General features: G+C 38.1%; 1 protein-coding gene across 9 annotated transcripts in view; it reads right to left on the reverse strand.

Annotated features, from left to right (window-relative positions):
- The window catches only part of ABI3BP (ABI family member 3 binding protein), a 243,215-nt gene that overhangs the window by 92,181 nt on the left and 128,418 nt on the right, over positions 1-22,616 (reverse strand). For 7 of the 9 annotated variants that reach the window (XM_064374564.1, XM_064374560.1, XM_064374561.1 and 4 more), the window contains exons 10-20: positions 20,920-20,997; positions 18,958-19,032; positions 18,123-18,197; positions 16,973-17,044; positions 16,437-16,511; positions 5,528-5,593; positions 4,320-4,394; positions 3,704-3,778; positions 2,457-2,531; positions 1,225-1,296; positions 9-83 (exon numbers count right to left, since the gene is read on the reverse strand). In XM_064374564.1, the coding sequence (XP_064230634.1) occupies positions 9-83; positions 1,225-1,296; positions 2,457-2,531; positions 3,704-3,778; positions 4,320-4,394; positions 5,528-5,593; positions 16,437-16,511; positions 16,973-17,044; positions 18,123-18,197; positions 18,958-19,032; positions 20,920-20,997 (813 nt within the window). The remainder of the gene's footprint in view (positions 1-8; positions 84-1,224; positions 1,297-2,456; positions 2,532-3,703; positions 3,779-4,319; positions 4,395-5,527; positions 5,594-16,436; positions 16,512-16,972; positions 17,045-18,122; positions 18,198-18,957; positions 19,033-20,919; positions 20,998-22,616) is intronic. The other 2 variants (XM_064374567.1, XM_064374565.1) reach the window with 1 other exon arrangement.

Raw genomic sequence — 22,616 nt, forward strand, 5'->3', positions numbered from 1 at the left:
TTAATTACCAGGTTTGGTGTGTGTCACTTCTGGGCTGAGAGGGATTTTAGGTTTCAAAGAAATAGACTGTGTTTTACTGGGAGCTGGAAAAATAAAAAAACAAAATAATAAATAAATCAATATTTAGCCATTTCAGTGTCTAAAACCACAGAAGTGAAGCCTAGAAATAAACTATACATTAAGTGGAATGAACCCAATGTCTTGGAAGATTTTGGAAATACTCCATTAAAAGAATATTTCATTATCCATTCACAGAGAAGTAGTTAATTTTCATCTTGTTTAGAAAAAAACATTTCAAGAATATATTTAACTAACAAATATAGCATTGCTACTAGTCACAATAATTATTCAAAGTAAAGATAGTTCTTTTAATCTATGATTTTTAAAAATCAGTCTAATTATTTTGCACCCTTATTTTATGTTTCTCAACCACATCTAAGTCTGAGCACCATGAAAAAAAAAAACCCCACCATGTTTTACAATTAATATTTACCAATGTATGTGCAGGTTTGTTACACAAGTAAACTTGTGCCATGGTGGTCTGCTGCACCTATCCACCACTCACCTAGGTATTAAGACCTGCTATATTTTTATCAGCCTTATAAACTAAAAAGGAAAAAAATCTAAAATCATCCAAACCAATAACTCATGCACATGTCTTTTGAAGATACGACAATAAACGTAAACTCCCTGCATATAATTTTAGGGTAGTGGAGTTTTTTCTTCTAATGTTTCCAAAATCTGTCACTTTGAGCCTGTCTACCTAAACACATTTTAATAAAAAATTACTCTCAAAAAGTATTCACCAATAGGTATAATGCTATGATCTGAAGCATAAAGTAATTCTACTAGCATTAAATTAAAAGTTGTTTTTCCAGATGAAGTCTGAAGTTGAACTTGAGAGTGTTATTAAAAAGAAAAAGAGCACTATATACAAGATTCAGCTTCAAATACAATGGCTGGATAGATGACAAGGAAGCAGCACTGGTTCAAAAGTTGGCTCAGAACGACATCTGAAGGCTGAGTTCAGATCTATGAACTGTGGGCCCGCTAGCCACAAGCACAACAGCTTTGGAGTTGGTATCCTCTATGAGATGGGCCCTACTGTTACAATGAGCCATTCTGACCATCTTAATAGCTAATAGACATTGTATAAAAGCTGGGGTGCTAGATTTTCCATCGCGACACGAAGCAACATGTCCACTGAGGACATATCATTATTACCCGGTGTTGTCCATGTAGATTCAGGGCTTTTAGAAATTTTAGGTGTAATTGTTCCAGCACTTGTGGTCCTTTCTGGTGATGGAAAGGAAAAAAAAAATTGAAATATCCTGGAGACCATAAAAAGATACCCTCTAAAGAGGAACTCAATGACCTGTTTAAAATCCTGCCATATTTAGTAGTCAAAGTATACAATGAGTAAAAGTTTTGAGGAAGAATTTTTAAACTGTCATAACAGTATACATCATACAAAATTACATTTATCTTATAATGGAGTAAGCAAAACCCAGTTGGTCAAACATGATTCTCAGTGTTATTGTTTGACGATGAAGAATTGACCTCCAGGTTAACAAGCATCTGTACCACCCAAACTCTGTGCTGTAATATATATGTTATTCCCTTCTCCTTTTCTTCTGTCTAAATCCTACATGTATTTTGAGGCCTGCATCTTCACCTCTTTCTTCAAGCATTGTGTAAATGATTGAAGCATTTACACAAATATTATAGTCTCAGAAATAAGTTACATAAACGTATGTTGTGCGGTCATCTTTATGTTATAACTTCTCAAGGTTACCATCTATTTGAAAACCAGAGTCACGTCCTCTCTAACTCAGCTATTGCCCTGGTGCAAAATTGAAAACAGAGTAGGTACCAAAAAAATAAGAACCATCACCCTAATGAATATTTTAGTAAACATTCACACACAAAAAATGAATTACATGTATCACCCTACATTGCTACGCGTATGACTTGTTTCTAGGTTTTTACCAAAATTCGCATGCAAAAATATAATTTTCAGTAAACCCCTTTTAGAGACATTTGAGTTTTGCTATTTTGCATCATTAATTATTCATCTTTAGTTAATCTCAAATTTTGTAAATAAACTAACTATAAAACATATCTTTTTTCCCCCCCCCCCCCTCGGAGACAGGGTCTTGCTGTTGCCCAGGCTTGAATGCAGTGGTGTCATTATAGCTCACTGCAGCCTCACATTCCTGGGCTCAAGCAGTCCACCACACGTGGCTAATTTTTTAAGCATTTTGCAGAGACAGAGTCTCACTATCTTGCTCAGGGTGGTCTTAAACTCCTGGCCTCTAGTGATCCTCTTGCCTTGGCCTCTCAAAGCGCTAGGGGTACAGGTGTGAGCCACCGCACCTGGCTCTCCTTCTTTCTATAAGAAGATGGACATTATCCATCTGCAATTACATATCATGCAAGGATAAAGAGACATTTACCGGGTTTGGTTCTTGGCGGTTTGGGCCTGGGGCGCCGTTTTGGTGTAGAAGGAATAGATGTAGTTTGCTGGGGAGCTGAAAGAAGATTTAATATATCTTTGATAAATGATATTTCTCGGGGGTCAATCAGGTTGTGCCTGTAAACTTGCAAACTTCAATACAAGAACTGCTTTATATCTCCTTATATCCATAGAACGCCCAGTACCTTGTTTTATATATAATAGGTGCTCAACAAACAAGGGGTGACTGGGACAAAAGGTATTACATTTCCATATGAGAACTGAAGATATACATTGTTCAATTATGTATCAGAAGTAAGCACCCTTGAGACATTTTAGAACACAAGGTACAATTAAAAACTCAAAAGGATGATGTTGAATAGCAGGAGACAAGCACAAATAATGGAAATTTGGAAATACTTAAAAAAAAAACCAAAAACCGGAGTCTCATTCTGTTGCCCAGGCTGGAGTGCATGGCACAATCTCGGCTCACTATAACTGTGGCTTCCCAAGTTCAAGCAATTGTGTCTCAGCCTCCTGAGCAGCTGGAACTACAGGCGTTCACTACCACACCTGGCTAATTTCTGTATTTTTACTAGAGACAGGGTTTCACCATGTTGGTCATGCTGGTCTCGAACTCCTGGCCTCATGTGATCTGTCCGCCTCGGCCTCCCAAAATGCTGGGATTACAGGCGTGAGCCACCACACCTGGCCCAGAACTTTAATTGTGTAGCTCTTTACTATCCCCACCAAGAGTTAATGAACTTTGCTATTGCAGTAATTTTGTTAGACTATGTAGGTTGCGTTACCTCTCTTTATCCTTCTTTCCTCATCATGTCCAGGACCGCAAAGCCTACTGGGTGCTCTCTAAACTTAGACTACTTTGGGTAAAATACTTTGATCAAATGGTATCTAAATGTGCTAAGTAGGAGGGAAGATATTTTGAAATAATTATAATTCTGCTGCTATTTTCCAGCCGGCAAAATTGAAAGAAGTGTTGGAAGGAAACAATTCCTCAAAATACAGACTTCAGGATTATGAAAATTCTCTGAGGATGATCAGAAGGCTAAGTATGACAGATAACTCAGTTCTTTGAATAATTTCGTGGTAGAGACTGAAGGGAAATATTTAGCAAAAAACAAACAAACAACAACAACAAAACCCAAAATTCTGAAATGGCCAACATGACTTTTGTATCCCATTACCTGTTTCTTCCATACATATAACTATACAAACGTCATTAGTTACCAGGTGTTGTAGGCTGCATTTCAGGACTGGTAAAGATTTCCAGATTTTGAGGACCAAACGGTGTTTCACTTGGAGCTGAAAGCACAAACACCCCATCCCGTCGAATAATCCCAGTTAAAATGAGGTATTTTAAGAATTTTAACAAGCTTTTAGATGGTATAAAGCACATGCCACAGGTACATGATTAAAGATGAAAAATGCATGTGGTCTTGAAAGCTAGTGAATAAAATTCTGATTTAAAGTAGGAAAGAGGCTGGAATGATGATGATCGTTCAGTAGCTGACTTCAGGCAGACTTGAAGCACGGAAGTAAAGTGACAGAGACCACACACGTGTGAGATGAGAGGGTGTAGGTGACGACGCCCATGCAGTTTTCAAAGCTTTCATAACTAAAAGTATAGGGAAAATATTATCTATTACAGTTCAAAGTAATCAAACGGAATGCCCAAATGGAACATGAAAGAGGACCATTTAAAATATGTAGACACGTATATTAAGAAATAACATAGACAAATGCTTAGATGTGATGGAATGAAATGGTCATTTAGAAGAAAGGCATTCACATGAATTTTTTTTTGACGGAAAATAAAGTATGATTTTTCTGTTAAAAACATTACCCAGTGTTGCCCTTGGCTGTTCAAGAGTTCTAGAAGTTTTAGGTGGGACAGAATCCAGAATACGGTCACTTGTTGCTGTTGGAATAAATGTCAACATTTATAAAAGCAGAAGGCCCCAGGAATAAAATACAAATTCAGGAGTAATGAATTATGCCTCCTATGAGGAAAAATGTCAATACTTGAGGGATTGCTGACCCACATTTTTAAACTAGTGATACTTGAGGAGTTGAAGGTGAGCTCACTTTAAAAAACATCCATACTTTAAATATTAGAAACCATGATTAAACAGTGTTTCATACATTCAACTGGTTTTCAATGGGCTTTTCTGGTTTCTTCCATTCTGTTTCATAATTGCTAACTGGACCCACTACTGACGTTCTATTTCATTGTTTTATTTTCTGCTCTTTAAAATTATACACTTTCATTTATCATGACACAAACAATATTACATATACAAAAAGGATCAGACATATATCTATACCTGGCAGAAACCAGTCTTACTCCCTTTGAATCTTCGACAGTACCCAGTTTAGTAGGTGTTTGATAAACATTTGCTAAAAGGAACTGGTGGACTGAGGTAACTTACTGTAGATGGGTCAGTAATTGAATGCCAAACATTAGACCCAGTGAGCTGCTGCGGTCAGATGAATTATGTGACTGTTCTGCAGCATGGTTTCTCACCTTAGCACGACTGACAATTAGGGTGGAAGACTGTGCTGTGGGAGGCCACTCCGTGTACTGCGTGGGTTTCACAGCACCCCAATCGCTACCCACTAGAAGCTAGTAGTCCTTCCCCAAGTTGTGACAACCAAAAATGTCTCAACATTAGCAAATGTCCTGGGGAAAGGAGTAAAAGTTACCCCCATTTAAGAACTACTGCTCTAGACAAAACCATCTAGAAACTCTAAGACCTTGTTATGATGATTCTGAACAATAGAGTGACGAGCTGTTACATTACTTTTCCTCAGTGGCAGTCAAATCTATCTGCATCTCCCTCATGTGACAGAGCTTATTTACCGAGAGATGTAAAGCACTAATCAGTCTACGGGAGGAGTGGGTAAAACATATCTCCCTGACACAGGTGGAAATTTCACCCATGCGGAGCTCCAGAGAGCACACTTTTCACTCTGCAAAAAACTAAGGGAAAAACCACCAAGTGTTGTTGGGACACCTGGGATCCAAAGACAGAACTGAGAGGCCGGGTATACCTGTATAGGACTCCAAAATCTCAGGCTCTTCTGGTGTCATAGGGCTTGAGAAAACGTCGTAAGTTGCTTTAAAAAAAAAAAAAAAAAAAGGAAGGCAAAACAAGAGAGATGTTAATTTTGGTTAATTTTGATTAATTTTGAAAGATTGCATGACGTGTTGTAATGCTGGCTGAAGGACAGTTTTATGTAGGTGCTGGCGCGTTTTGGCTCCAAGCTGCCGGCCTTGTCACTAACGTGTAAGCAATCACCGAGACTTTGGTCCTTTTTGCTCTGAACTGCAGGATTTCATATAGTGAGCCCTGACGCTGGCCTCCAGGGTGATGAGAACATAGTGCTATATATTTATAGTCATGGAGTGCCAGCTGTAAATCAAAGAGCTTCAAAGAGTACAACATAAATAAAGTCAGATGGCAGCTTGGGGAAAGAAATCTAAAGAAGGGAACAGCAGTCCCATTGAAGCGACTTGCCCGGCCTGCTGCTTAGTCTTCCTGCTTAGTAAAAGTTACTGCTATGAGATCTGATGTTTGGACAGCACTTCACAGTTTGCAGAGACTTTCTCACACACCAGCTTATTTAACCCTCTTAACATCCCTGAGAAATAGGTGAAGTAGGAAGTGGCCCCATTTTATAGATAATGGGAGGTTATCTTCATTTTCTAGATAATAAAGTTGAGGTTTACAGCATGAAGACATCTGCCAGTAGTCACACACCGAAATTGTCCCATCCAGTGAATTTTCCTCTCCTTCAGCAGGACCAGGAACAGCAGGGCTAAGACCAGGATTCTCTTTGGGCACCATCCCCTCCTGACATGTTACCTAGAGGCAGCTTTCTGTGTTTCTCCACGGAGCCGTAAGCCTTTGAATTTGTGTGGGTTTAAAGACAAATTTTCTATTCTATATAAAGGAAAGTAGAATGAGCTTAAACATAAAGATTGAATTATTTTAATATGGGGATAATTTTCATGTTCACGTAAGAGTTGAACCTGCAAGCAAATACAGCATCACAAAGTGTTCTCTTTTACGCACGAAGCGCTGTCACCATGGTCATGGGGGATACAGAGAACCCATGAATTATTATGAGGTAGACGCTGCTTTTCTTGCCCATTCAAAACAGCAGCACAAAAATAAAGAAGGGAGCTTACACGAAGACTTAGTCATCGGGGTTTCTTGTAATTCAATGGCAATTTAATGATTTTGAACCATTGCTGGTTGCGCCTATAAGGATAATATTAGACCATGTGACATCCTCTGAAAGTAGACAGCACGTTATATTGCACGGCACGCTGAATAGGCAGAAAATACATTGCAATGTGTGAAGGTGACTCTACTGCTTCACAAAATCCTCAAACATATCAAGAATATTTTGAGTTAAAAATATGCAGACATTCTGAGAATGCATCTATTATATTGTAATGTCAAGCTTTCTTTAGTCTTGCTGTAAATTTAAAAGGTCAGATAAGAATGACTAATTTTGTTTTAAAGATTAATCAAAAGTGCCAGGGCTGGGCGCAGTGGCTCACGCCTGTAATCCCAGCACTTTGGGAGGCCGAGGCGGGAGGTTCATGAGGTCAAGAGATCGAGACCATCCTGGCCAACATGGTGAAACCCGGTCTCTACTAAAAATGCAAAAAAATTAGCTGGGCGTGGTGGCGCGCGCCTGTAGTCCCAGCTACTCAGGAGGCTGAGGCAGGAGAATTGCTTGAACCAGGGAGGCGGAGGTTGCGGTGAGCCGAGGTCGCGCCATTGCACTCCAGCCTGGCGCCTGGTGACGGAGTGAGACTCTGGGGAAAAAAAAAAAAAAAAAAGGGCCAGGAATTTCTGATCTTAGGCTTGCTTTCAGCCAATTTCAGTCATGGATCTAGTAAGGTCAGCTCTATCTCCTACAAAATAAGAAAAACTTTGCCAACTTGTATTTAATCCTCTCACGCTAGATAAGAAACTATGAGTTAGTGGCTTTTTATTTCTATCGTTGCTTTTGAAAAATGTTGTAACTGTCTTTGTTATCCTAACTCCTAACTCTCCCTTCCATCTAGTGACATTGGACCAATTGTCCTACTCTATTCTGTATTTTCTTCCAAAGGATGACACTTACTCACTCTTTTTACTTATTTTTCATATTTACAATTTCTTTTTAATCTTTTTTTTTTTTTTTTTTTTGAGACGGAGTTTCGCTCTTGTTACCCAGGCTGGAGTGCAATGGCGCGATCTCGGCTCACCGCAACCTCTGCCTCCTGGGTTCAGGCAATTCTCCTGCCTCAGCCTCCTGAGTAGCTGGGATTACAGGCACGCGCCACCGTGCCCAGCTAATTTTTTGTATTAGTAGAGACGGGGTTTCACCATGTTGACCAGGATGGTCTCGACCTCTTGACCTCGTGATCCACCCTCCTCGGCCTCCCAAAGTGCTGGGATTACAGGCTTGAGCCACCGCGCCCGGCCTACAATTTCTTTTTAATCAGGAAGTTCCAAGCCAGGCATCCACCTTCCCTCGTTATTCCCGTAAGGCATTTCCTGGGAAAAGAAGCCCTTCTTCCATTATCCTCTGGCCACTGTGGCTCAAATCTCAAAGTTCCCAATTTTCAGAGTTCCCTTAACTTCCAAACATTTTATCAAATATACCTAAGACTAAAATAAGACATTTGCCAACAGACTTTGTTTTTAATCTATTTCTATAGTTTCTAAAAGTTGGAAAGAAAAAGAGTGCTAAAAAGCCACATACGCCACTCACTGTACGTTTTATGTTGTTTTGTCAGCTTTGAGCAGCATACCATACCTTGTTTCATTTTTGAATTAAACAAGATATTTTGATTCAGAAGTAAAGAGATTGCCTGGTTACAGTGGCTCATGCCTGTAATCCCAGCACTTGGGAGGCCGAGGCAGGTAAAAACACTTGAGGTCAGGAGTTCGAGATCGCTCTGGCCAGCATAGTGAAACCCCATCTCCACCAAAAAAATACAGAAATTAGCTGCTCATGGCTGTGGTCCCAGCTACTCGGGAGGCACGAGAATCTCTTGAACCTGGGAGGCAGAGGCTGCAGTGAGCCAAGATCGCACTGCTGCACTCCAGCCTTGGCGACAGCAATGCCATCTCAAAAAAAGAAAAGAAAAGAGATGTCATGGAAAGAGGACAGTGTTGAAATAGAGTTCTTCAAAAAGCTCCCTTAAAATCAACAGCTCTTGATTTCTTTATAAAACCCTCATATATACATGCCTATACCTGAGTAAAAATGAAATTTTAGGCCTGGTTTCCAAAAGCTACACTATCTATAAAATTGATAAGTAGCTAAGAGTTAAGGGTGAACCCTTCTGTATGGTAGCCTGTAAATTACCATACATTATTTCTTAGACGCAAACTTCTATCACTATGCTTATTGTAATGGGTGAAATGCTACCGCTATTTGACATTAAGCAGTATCTCTGATTTTGCAGTCACAGAACATACATGAGACCAAAAGTTGCAGGTTACATCTAATGCAACAAATAAAATAATCAACTGACAGGTTATAAAAGCCAAAATTAGTTTATTTCAAAAAAGTAATTAATCATGATAGATAAGTTTTACTTATAACTTTTACTTTCAGATTTTTCAGAGAAAAACTATGAAATAACTTGTGCTACCATTTGCTCTATACCTTCTTAAAACTACCTTGTTAAATTATGTTTTGCTGATAGTACATTTTAGTTTTACTTTGAAAACCTGACTAGACGCAAATTCCCCACTAAAAATGCCCTGATATTGCATGGAAACACGTGATGGCATACGGGCAAACTATTTCAAATGATCGAGACTGTATCTTATCCAAATTCTCTGAATATTAGTAACTATGTGAAAACGTCCTTTTTTTTTTTTTATTGCATTTTAGGTTTTGGGGTACATGTGAAAAACATGCAAAGTTGTTGCATAGGTGCATTCATGGCAGTGTGATTTGCTGCCTCCCTCCCCCTCACCCATATCTGGCATTTCTCCCCAAAAAACGTCCTTTTTAACATTAACTCTTAGAGAAAAGACCTCATTAATGGAGAAATCGTGTCTATCATGCTCTTATGCTCGTCAAGGCTTACTTAATCCAGAAGCTGGTACATGGTACATACTCAGTAGAATTAATGTGCAAGATGTCCATTATAAACAATAACAGTGAATTTGATGGTTTACTAAGAGTTTAACTTTCTGGCTTAGTTTAGAGAATAAAATAACATGTCCTTTAATTACGTTATGATGTGCAAGTGTGTGCACACAAATCTCTTCCTCTGCTACACAAATACCTGCCATATGCTTGTATAGACACACCCTATTAACCTGCCACATGCTTGTGTAGACACACCCTATCATAGGAGTGGAATTCTAAGTGAAGGAACAATGAGAAAATGCAGCAAGTAGCCAGAGGAGAAAAACAGTACCACACACAGAGTTCCCAGTGTCACTTAAACACATTGATATGCTGTCTTCAGTTGATGGAAAAACAAAATACCTTTATAGTTGGCCTTGAAATTTGTGAAAATATTGCCTTCGAGAAAATATTCATAAAAATGTTAATGAAATAAAATTAAAGGCTGAAGATATAAATCTCTTAAAAGCCACAGTGAATCTACAAACCATCTGCGATCCCTGAAATCTGCTTTCCTGCTCTCAAAGCATCACTGCTACTACCCAGTCCTACATGTTCTCCTCTTTTGAGGTCAGTCAAGTTGGGTGGACCAGATCTGTGCTCATCAACACCTTACAGGGCAGACAGATAAAAACTGAGCAGGTCCTCATATGTTTACTTCTTTTCAACCACTCTGAGCATGCCGCCTGCTGCCAAAACGTTCTAACCGATCTACTACTCCTTGGGCATGCTGATGGCTGCAGCTTTCAAGCCTCGAAATGATATATAGGGCACATTACCTGTCTAATTTACTCTAGCTCTACAAAGTCCCGTAAGAATTTAACACTAAAAATAATGAGTGATGACCTCCTAAAGGAAGCTCCCAAAGAAAAATCGAATGGAAAAACGGAAGCTGACCATGCTTGGTTCTCTCTGTCAAGGGAAGTCTCTGCCAGATAACTGTATATGGTTCAAGAGGAAATTCTGCCAGCAGCAGCAGCTTAGTAATAAGTAACAGTAAAGTTGGAGAAACGTCTGGTTTGTCTGGACACTTGGGAGAAGAACAGGCAGGATTTCCTAAGGATGAAAACAAACACTTCGAATGGATGGATTTGCAACCATTGTCTTTATTTGCTATTGAAACTCTCCTTAGTACTCAAAGATGGTCTTTCAAGGTTATGATTAAGTAAATTCAGGAGGCTTAACACTTATTGCATTATCAAGCCAGAAACAAAAAGCTCATTTCCACATAAGCCCCCAACCCATATTAAGTCTTTAGAAGTCATGCACATACCATCTGTGGGATGATAAATACATGGCATTTATGCTGCTTCTCCCTTCCCTGGTGCCCACAAAAAACACAGCAGGTTGACAGTGACACCATTTTGCTCATTGATCCCAAAAAGGACCTCAGACCCCAGATTATAGAGTGATTCTTGCTGCCACCATAACTGAAGAGACAGACTATGTGATATGATTTACCATCCCTACCATAAGGATAATAGGCCATTGGGCCTATTATCATTCAGAGATCCTGCCACCCCTTGGGAATAGCCTAATGATCTATGGGTCTTCATTTCACTTGTAAAAAAAGTTTGAGAATGGAAATGAAGACCCACAGATCATTTGGTATGATTATATATATATATATAAAATTGTATATAATTACATATATATATATAAACCTCTAAGCTCATATGTGTGTGTACACACATACACACACATATGAGCTTAGAGGTTTTTCTTCTCTCCTGCTCCTCTTGTATTAAATAATTTAAAAATATAATTGCTATTATTGATTGTATGTAGCAATTCAGGAAGTTGGGATAAACAGTATGATGTGAAGGGGTGGCAGTCAGTGCCAGATTTCATTGTATTAAGGAAATAAAAACAAGGCACCCCTTTATATATTGTGCATTATAGTAATTTATACATTATTTTAAAGACATAACCATCTGGTGAGAAATTTATACCTTATTTCCATTTTATAGATGGAACAAGTTGTTTAGTTATTTAACTGGTGGTTGAGTTGGTTATTAACCTAGCTCTGTCTCACCTTAGAGCTCACAGAGTTCTCATCACAATCACAACGAGAATAAGCTTCAGGGACTGGCTGGCCTCTCACAGATCATGTGATATTTCCTATATACCGTATCTGGAAGGCACATGGCCCCAGCAATAACATTCAATTTCCTCAGTTGTAAAAGTTGTTCTCAAATTTTCAAGCTACATGCCATTGCTTTACTTTTAACTCAGAGTGGTTTACTGAATAAAAGATTAGGAAAGAAATGAACGAAACAAATTTTTCCTCTTCTAACCCATTCAGAGTTAAGTTCCTCTTGTATTACTTTAAGATAAAAGAAAATAACTCTGACAGTTTCTAGGGACTTTGGAAGCCTCCATATGATGGTATATAATAGCCCCTTGAATCTCCTAGAAGAAAATTGCTATGCAAACACAAATTACTGTATTCCAGTGGAGAAATGGTCCAACAAGCATGTGTACGTACATGCACTTGCACAATTCATTTGATTGGAAGATATTGAGAACTTTTCTAGAGCTTCTCCTTAACAACACTGAGATTGCAGTTAACTGGCTACATTCCAATAAAACATAAAACCAATTTTATTGCATCATCAGAAAGACGGACTTTTCTGAAATATTGTCACAAGCAGTTAAGTATTCTAAAGGGTGGCCAACTTCCTTTCCATACAAAATTTATAAATAATTTTATATTCTGATACATAATTATAGAACATATTTTCTTGATTACCTTTATATGTTTTAAGAAAAGTTAGATTTGCCAAGGGAATCAAAATCAATCAATCCCACTTAAACATACTTTATAGAAGGTTTAATACAAAATGCAATTGCAAATAATGAAATCACAAAACGCAGCACTAATGAAAAATCAGGACAAATAGGCTGAAAGCAAGAAGAATATATTTGATGACTACACATCTCAGATTTCCTGGGATATTCCAAACTTCAAATATCCTGTCCCACGGTTGCCAAAAACTATGAAATGACCTAGGAATTTCAATATGCAGTGTGCAAGTTAGAATTTTCATAGAGTCGTTTATATCTAAGAATGGTTCAGAAATCTTTTTGAGCACACATGTTCTGATTTTATGATACAGAATATGTTGAAAACAAATCCAGAAAACAGTAAAGTAAAATAAACTTAACAAAAAGTATGATTAATTTAATGGTTGATGAAGAGAAAAGCAGCCCCTGGCATCCAGGCGTTGGTCTGGTACCCACAGGTAGGCTTGATGCTCTCCTGTTGAACACCAACAATTCTAAAGGACACCAATATCAGACAAGACAACTCTGTGATCATGACGGATCAAGACAAAAGGACCAGTCTATAATCACGTGGCACACAGACAAAAGCATGAACATCATCCAGAGCACACACGTGACCCTCCCCACCTTCTGGCTAATACGAGTAGACGTGGCTTCCCCACCAGTCACAGCTTTAGCTTCCCTCTGCTGGTCTTGCCTTTTAATTAAGAATTATGAAGACATTCAATCACAGAATGACTCCCATTTCTGACTGCATCCAATTCACAGCAAAGCTTTACTGCCTTGGACCCTTCTCTCAATCACTGAACACAAGACAAAATCTTACAGTAAGTTTTTTCTAACATCTTCTAAGAGATCCTCCAGTTTCTCATGGTCTGTGTTCTCCATTGTTGTAATAAGTAAATAAACGTAAATATGTTCAACTATAAGTGTGTTCTGTTGGTCTTTGGCTGAAAGGAATTGATATAGTAAATATAGATGCATCATACCCCAACAGAGAAAACAGAATGTGCTCGGTTGGCTATAATAATGTCATTAACATCAGCTAAAAATACTAGGTTGGTGTAAATGTAATTGCGGTTTTTGCCATTAAAAGTAATAGATGCCATTAAAAGTAATGTCAAAACCATTAGAAGTGATGGCAAAAACCGCAATTATGTTTGCACCAACCTATATAATGTTTCTTCAAAAGATTTAGCAACTAAAAATGGGATTCGCGGTTTTGTGAACCACCATTCAAACACTATCTCTACCTGTCTCTTTTCTCAGTTCTCAAAATAGTTGCTTTAGGAAGCTGTGTAACTGGAAAATAAAATACTTATTTTATGTGTTGAAACTTAATGGGAAATAGAACGTTAGTACACATAAATTTTCAGAAAATCAAAAGAAATAAAGGGTGAAATAACAGGACTACATAAATATGCCGCTCTTTAAATCACAGATAATATATTTGTTATTAAATTTTAACTTGAAATTTAACGTAAGTTAGGAAGATGCCACAGAACACCTACACTAGAAATGGAAGTCTTGCACATTAGCAGAAACAAGAGATAATTAACTACCCACTTTGAAAAATCAGTCTTGTATTGATTTGAGGCTTATGGTGCTATAACTGACCACACCTGATGATTCTTACCAGTACCATGTAAAAACATTACAGACTACATTGATAAGGTAGTGTTTCTCAAACTTTAACGTTCAATACAAAAGTTAGCCAGGCATGGTGGCGGGTGCCTGTAATCTCAGCTACTTGGAAGGCTGAGGCAGGAGAACTGCCTGAACCAGGGAGGCGGAGGTTGCAGTGAGCCAAGATTGCGCCATTGTGCCTGGGCAACATGAGTGAACTCCGTCTCAAAAACAAAAACAAAAACAAAACTTTAATGTGTATATTGCCCGGGCATCTTGTTGGAAAGCAGATCTTGGTTCAACGGGTCTAGAGGGGAGCCCAGGTCCTGCCTTTTCAACAAGTTGCCCGGGTGATGCAAACGCTGCTGGACTGAGGATCATGCTAAGTAGCAAAGACATAAAAATTAACTGTTATGAGGCAGGCTGGGAAGTGTCTAGGGCTAATGTTAACACGTGTAATCACCTACTGCACTGTTATTACAGCTCGTGACAAGTCTGAATTCTTTGTCTAGAGAGGGTTGGGAGTTCTCAGCTGGGAGTTCTCTGGCAACCTAAGGTTGCCCTGGCAGTAGCGAAGCAGCTGAACGGAGTCCGTTTCCTGCTGCATTAGCTGCTGCTCATACTCCATCAGGACAAAACCAGAGTATTCCTTTTTTGAATTAAAGGCAAAAGAAAACTCTCCTTTATTGGCATTTCTTATATCATCTACTTTTGTCTCATTGTAACTCTGCAACCTCCATGTCCCAACATATTCTCCCTACTCCCCAAATGCTTGGTTCAACTCAAGCCTTTATATATAATTCCTATGCCAGGCATTGACATCTCAAAAATGGTTTCCTTGAGGTTTTGGTTAGTTTGCTCTTAAATAATCATAGAAACCAAACACTAGATGTTGCTTAAGGAAATCCAAAAGGATCTCGTGTTTCCCATGTTATAACCCAAAAGCTAAAAGATGAAAGGGATCTAAAAGTTTATCTAGTCCCAAAAGCCCCAAAGGCAGTTGACTCAGGTGCTCTTGAGGGATGTGGGAGTCACGGTGCAGCAGATAAACCATCACATACACCCCGACGAGTTGTTGCTTCATAATCACAATGCAGCCACACCTGGGTGATGTCTAATGAAACAGAGGCTCAGTATGAAATTCAACCCAGAACCCAGATTTTAGACCCAGGTGACTTGGACTGCTAAAGGGGTTTTTGTACCCACTTTTGTTAACTGCATTCGAGTTTTAGAGTCAGTGGCTAGGGAAACCAAGACTTAGAACAGCTTGAGGCTTCTCTTGATAAGCTGACAACCATGACCAACTGTGGAATGTGTTCCCACATAAGGAAACGTGGGGCGACTATAATAAACATGTGCCCTTTATTTGATGTCATCTTCTGTCTTTGGCTGGTATCTGAGCCCATTACATATACTAGAGAAAGAGTAATTTCACCAAATCCATGAGGGCTCATGTTCATCCTTTCTCAAACCCAGTCCTGGCTGGGCTCTGGAGAACACCACAAAATCCTGCCGCATTTATGTTCATGACATGAAATGTCCAGCTTTATCATACACTATATGATGCGTACCCCAAATAAAGTCAGAACAACTAGAAGGTTCACAAAAATGAAAATACAAACAAACAAGACACAAAACTCATGGAAGTAATCACAACAGATGGTTTCTGAAGCCTTACTATTCTCATAGGCGGAATGCACTCTAGTTGCCTGCTAGGCATCAAATGATGTATGGAACTTTTTAATTGAGAAAAATACTGTTCTGTAAAAGAAACATATCTCAATACATTTTAGTGGTGAAACACAAGAATTGCACAAGAAGAAACCAATGCCTTCCAAAAGCAGAGAAAAGTAGCCGTCAAATGGTAACTGCGAGCGCAAGGCCTGGAACTCAGGTCTATTATTAACTACAAGGACCCGTGGTCTCTCCTATGTATCACGCTATACTTACAAATTTTAGAACTTAGTATACTATCTTCACATAGTAAGCTCTTAAATGTTTACTTAATTATTTTGCCAAAAAGAAGCAAATATTCCCTGCCAGGGAAATATGAACCTCATACCGTTAAATCAGACCCATGATGATGGTTTTTATTTTGGTACTGCTCTCGTGTCACTAAAGAGACCTCTATCAATGAGCCAATTCACAGTTCATGTTCTGGCCACATTTCTAAGATATTATAATATCCAGAAATTAGAACATGTGTCTTTAAAACATTCAAAACCATTTTGCTTTTGTAATGGGGAAAAATGAGATTCATCTCAGTATCAACAAATGTATTACAGGTTTTCCGTTTATTACAAAGCATACTGATAATTAAGGAACTTATAAAAATAAAAACAGTGTCACTCAATATTTTTGTTATAATCTATACTTTAAAAAAGGATTTAATTACCAGTTTGAGGCTGCAGCACTTTGGAATCGTCAGATGTTTTAGCTGTAGGCACAATCCATGGCTTTTCACTTGAAGCTATATTGAAAAGAAATGGAATTTGCTGAATTTTTTTTTTTAAGAGGAGAAAGGGACAGAAACAGGTTGCTGGTATGATTAAGTGGCTACTGGAAGCCCACAATTAAAAAAATCATATACCAATACAATAAAAAGTCATTCTATATCAGTAAGAAATGAGTATGTATTCATCCAGAGAATATTTGATTAGTGCTCAGAGAGAGACCAGAGTTGTCAGATTGTCAACATTTTTAATGACAAAAAAGCTAAGTGGGTTATGTGGAATTAAGACTGATGAGTTTTACCAAATTTGCAGAAAATCCAAACAATGAACTTATTTAAAAAAAATCAAATCAACCACTTGTTTGCCTAACTTAACTATCAGTTCATGAGGTTTGCAGAGATAACATGCAGTGAATGTGTCCTGCAGAATTACACAATCACCCACAGCCTTAATATTAAATTTAAGGTACGCTTATTACCCAAGGTGCCCCCAGGTTTCTCAAAAGGGAAGGGTGTTTTTGCCTCAGAAAATTCTGGAAGCCTTTTTGGAGCTGTAATGAAACACACAAGGAAAGTTATGGCCTGAGGTGCAAGTAACAGAAAAGATGCTTAAAATCTCAAGCTTGCAAAAACAAAAGCAAACACAAAAAGACAGATCATGTTAAGAGACCGTTAGTAGTATTTCTTACATCTGTGTTTCAATGTATAATAAAGTTTCTTTTTCAATTTTTTATAGTTAAATGACTAAATTTAAGCTACTGTATTTGGACTCTTCTTTCCACCCTTATTAAACCAGTTTCCCAATTTCTTCAGCTATGCTTAATGTGTGTTCTTGAAGGTATTTCATTTAAATTTAAATCAAGAAAACAAATCTGAACTAGAAAATGTCCATCTAAAAGCTTTTAAAAATAGAATTTTGGTAACTGTATGGCTTTATATGTAAGCTCCTCCCTTTTTCTTTTTGAAATGGAGTCTTGCTCTGTCACCCAGGCTGAAGTGCATGGTGCGATCTCAGCTCACTGCAGCCTCCACCTCCTGGGTTCAAACGATTCTCCTGCCTCAGCCTCCTGAATAGCTGGCATTACAGGCATGTGCCACCATGCCAGGCTAATTTTTGGATTTTTAGTAGAGATGGGGTTTCACCATGTTGGCCAGTGTGGTCTTGAACTCCTGACCTCAATCAATCCACCCGCCTCAACCTCCCAAAGTGCTGGGATTACAGGCATGAGCCACTGCACCCCGTCCTCATTTTATTTTCATAGTTCACTCAGAAAAACGCTAAGAATTCTGAGAAGCAGTCTGTGGAAATATCATAAAAATATCTTCTCTGTCAAGAGAGACAACAGAGTAAAAACATTTAGAAAAAAATACAGAAATTATAAATTTGGTGACATACTGATTGTGAATTAAGAGAATCAAACGTAATGTTAACATATGACCACTTGAAAGAAAAACAAGCCAACCCAAGGATTCGTCACAGGGAGGGCCTCTTCGGGATCCCAAACTGGAAGACTGCGTCACTTCTAAGGGACTGGGTGTAAATTAGCATAATTCATTCAAAGGACTTCTTTGAAGCATGCATACAATTTCCAAGGTAATAATAAAGCTGCGGTATTTATTAATTTTTACCTAGAGTGCTCAGTGGCAATTCAAACTGAGGTATTAGAATAGTTTGCAATGTTTCCGGGGTCCTTTTGCTGAGAACTACAATAAAAAAGAGTGCAGTTAGCAACTCCTGGATTTGCGATTTGAGGCTGTTGCTTAGCCACGATCATACACAGCAAGCTCTGTAACAGACTCTTGCACAAAGAGCAGCCAATCCCTTTAATTTCCATTAAAGGGATAATAATGACTTTCCCTGGAAAAGTTACATAGCTGTTAAAATGTGAAGGTATACATTCAAAGGGCTGTGGTGTGGCAGAGAAGGTCAACATCAAATTACAGAACAAAACACATGGTGCTCCTTTTCTTCAGGGGAAGAGAACAATATAGCAAGTGAGATTCTCTTAGGCCAAGAAGCAACAAACATGGGTGACATGAAATTCTTATGTAACAGCATGATACTTTCGAGGATTCTCCCTAAGTTTAGCACGCACAAGACTTCCCAAAGCTAATCTAAGCAGAAAGCACAGAGTCGAGACTTCCAGGTTTCCTTCACCCTCCCCCAAGATTTGGGGGTTAAAAGGCTGGTATTCTGTCTATATAACCCGGAGACTGGTTAAAAAGGTCGTGCAGTTAGCAGCTAGCACCCAGACTTGTCCAGAGGGTCAGTCACCAGGATCAGGCATGTGGTTAACTCTTCAGTGGAATCCATCCAAGAAATAGGAAGGTTAACCAGTGCCAGGAAGGAAAAGGAATCGGTGGGGAGGGAGAGAGAAATTAAGGCATCGGGTTTCTTTTCTGTGAGTCCTGGGAGTTATTCTGTTACATTTTTTTTTAAAGGAAGAAAAGTTCTCAGAATTACCCAGTGTTGTTTCTGAAACATCTAATGCACTAGGCATAGTGGGTTTAGCGGTTCTTGGAACTGTTTCGGGAGTCACTGAAAGGCAAAAAACACAACTTTACAAATTAAGATAAAGTGAAGCAACCAGAGACCAGGAGACACATTTTGTTGCCTTTTAGAATTCGTAACTGATATTTGTATAGCCCATGTCTTTTTGTGCTACTTATGTAAAGAGCTCCTTGGCTTGTCTCGAGTACCTGAGCTGACACGTCTCTCCACTCTTCCTTTCTGGGTTTGCTTTCTATCCAAAAAAGTACTCTGACCTGACTTTCATTGAAGCACTCATCAGCTTAATCATAATTTTAAATCTGCCTTTTTCTTTATCTCCAAGGCTTAGCACAACACCTGGGATACATTAACAGGCACGTAATAGTTTATTATTTTTTTAAACATTTCTTGAAGAATCTGAAAGATAATCAAGATAATAGTTTATCAAATCAATAAATGGGCAAATAAAAGGATGACTCTGGGCTAAAAGTGTTACTTAGAGCTATCGCATTATAAGACTTCTCTCTCATACTGTATTAAACATGCAAAGCTTGAAAATGAATTGAAATTATGACCAGAATTTAAATGCTCAGTCACAGGTTTGTCCCAAATGCTAGATGAAAGATAATGGGAGGCTCAAGCAAAGAGTTTTGGTGAAGAAAGAACTAAGATCACTGAGATCTGAAATGAATTGAGAGCCAGAAACCCCCAGCATGTTGCAGGGCAAGAACACAAAATAAACACAATAACCCTGAATAACAAGTTGTAGTGTTTTCCTAAGTGTTTCTCAGGTGGAAAACTCAGGAGGGTCTGGCAGAGAACTAAGAAATGTAGACTCTCCTGTGAGAAATTCTGCCAAGAGAAGAAAGTGGGTAGAACCTTTGAGGGAGAAAGGGATGTGGAGTCACCCACTGGATCATGCCTATGCTTTTCTGGATATTGATCATGCATACTGAAGTCAGAAACCATCTAGGAATTTCATCCAAATGGGTCATGTCACTCCAGCAGCTACCTCTGCTCCAACTCCCATGAAGGTGGGGATGAAAGGTCCATCTCTCTTCTTTAGAAAAGGACCATATTCATCTTGCTCTCTCAGGCATATTCCTACTTGAATGGATTTCTTGAAGTTATTTTACTGCCACAACAACTTTATCATCTCTGGACCAGTTACAAGTCCAAAAGTTTAGTAATCGGTACATATCATCAATATTGCAAGTTACAGGAATTTATGGACTAAAAAATTCACTTCAGATTAAAGCTACTTTGCTAAATATAGATTGTGGGAAATTCTTGCCAGATGTCTGTTTCATCAAGTCCTGGATAAGGTGGTACTACCCTGCTCAAAGATGAATGCTTCCCTCATGGACTGGACTTGAGTAGTTCATTCATAGAAGAAATGCTGAATGTTTGTTAATAACGGTGACAAACTACGGAGAAAACACTTACTGCATTAATTCTTTAAAGGATTGCTACCAAACTATTCTATGTTCTCTACACTAGCATTGCTAACGTCCCAGAGACATTCTAAACAATTTCAGGGTATTTTCATAGACATTAAGCTATGGATTTGTGAAGAATATATGGCATTTTGCTACAGTGACCACTTGTGAAAGTGTAGAAATGAAAAATGGCTATCATACAAAAAAGAAAAAGACTGAACCTGTGGTATGATGTTTTAATATAAAAATACGTCAGTGTTGAGCTAATAATTTTCATTTAGAGTAAAAAACACAGCTTCTATATTACATATCAATTATGTGATTCAACAGTTCATTTTGCATCTGTTGTTAAAGACATGAAACCTCCTACTGTTTTGCATTTATGATCAAAATGAATTTCCTACTGGCTCTTTTCTGAAAAAAACGGCTGCGGATTAGTATTTGAAAGAAAGCATTGTTTCTTCTCTCAAGGTCATCAACATAGCAATCTCATTACCTGTTGTGGGCCGTGCTGGGATTTTTTCAACCTCTGGTGTTTTAGATTCAGCAGGTAATGCCAAGGTTTCATTCTTAGCTAAAAAGTCAGAGAACAAACAATGTACCTCTCTTGCAGTGTCCAAAAATACCTCCCTCAATGCATAATCAAGTAGCAGACTAAAACTCTAATCTACTCACATCCCCTCCCCATCAGCCCGTCAACAACTTTATTGCCAACTCTAGCAGGAACTAATATAAGTCTTCAAAATTCTTTCTTATTATATCTAGATAATTTTTAAATATCTAAATTGGCAGAAGAAAAAAATCACAACCCAGTATTTGCATACATCTCGTCATTCTGATTGATAAACAGAATTTCTGGAAGGCATAGGCTGTATTGCAAATGCTTCCTGAAATTTTATATTCAAGTACTCCCAATTCAAAAAAAATTGATCTATAGAAATTTTTCATTATTATGCATGGTAAAAAATGTAATAAGTTATGACATTGAGATTTCAGAAAAACACAAATAACACATAGGAAACTAGGCTATTTGAAAATATTCGTGGCAAAAAATTAAACTGTAAATTTTATTTGAACCTCATATTAATGTAGATCCTCTCTTTTAATCTCTATAGGAATTCAGTACAAAGAACAAAATAATTTTCTTCCATTTCTCCTCTTTACACAACTATTTGAGAAACTTCCTTTTAAAATGTAGATGTTCTTTTTCAATAAATGTAACATTTCTAGGCCTGTGTTTCCAGTGACTGTGACAGTCCCCATTTGAAAGGGTATAATTAGGATTAACTCTATTCAGTTATTTTTCATGTTGAATCATAATATTGCCTGCTCACAATATTTTGAAACAGTCTAGTGGCATGAAAGAATTCATGTACCTTTGCGATACCCTGATCATGCCACCCTGAGCTGCTTATATAATCAGACAAGATTTTTCAGAGTCCTAAGTCTATATAGAACTTAGATTTCTCAACTTTGGCAGTATTGATATTTGAGGCTATACTGTCTTTGTATGGGTGGCTGGCCTGTATTCTGTAGGATGTTGAACAGTGTCTTAGCTTCTACCCACTGACTCCAGTAGTGCACTGACACACTTCTGGAATATTTTGTGCTCCGCAGATAGATTTGTGACAACCAAAAGTATCTCCAGACATCTTCAGATATTTCCTAAGGGACAAATTTTGCTCCCTGTTGAAAACTTTAATTTTCACACTCAAAATTCTTTGAACATGTATATTTTATAATCTGTAGTTCACTTTATTTTTGTAAAGACTGTTCTCTGTTAATGTGGGTTCAAAAATATTTATTTAACTCTGATGAGCTTAAAGACAATTAGAAAGTCATCTCTTTCATGATGTTTATAGAAGTAAATCCGTTTTCAGCCTCTACTTGATAAAGGCATACAAAGGATTTCTAGACAGCTAATTTTCAGGAGTGATTTAAAATGCTACCATTAAGTGTCATAAATGATAATTTACAACAAGTTGTGTGTTTCTGAAGTTGCAAAGCATGTTTGCACAACAAAATGTCTAATAGCATTGTTCAAATTAACTTAGCAGGTCATAGAAAGGAATTTGAAAAAAATAAACATATACAGAATGCTCAACCCCACATCCACAGAATATACATTTTTCTCAGCACCACATTGCACTTACTCTAAAATTGACCACATCATTGGAAGCAAATCACTCCTCA

Source organism: Aotus nancymaae, unplaced genomic scaffold (genome assembly GCF_030222135.1).
Source record: "Aotus nancymaae isolate 86718 unplaced genomic scaffold, 86718_ANA_hifiasm-v0.15.2.pri h1tg000011l, whole genome shotgun sequence".
Classification (NCBI taxonomy): domain Eukaryota; kingdom Metazoa; phylum Chordata; class Mammalia; order Primates; family Aotidae; genus Aotus; species Aotus nancymaae.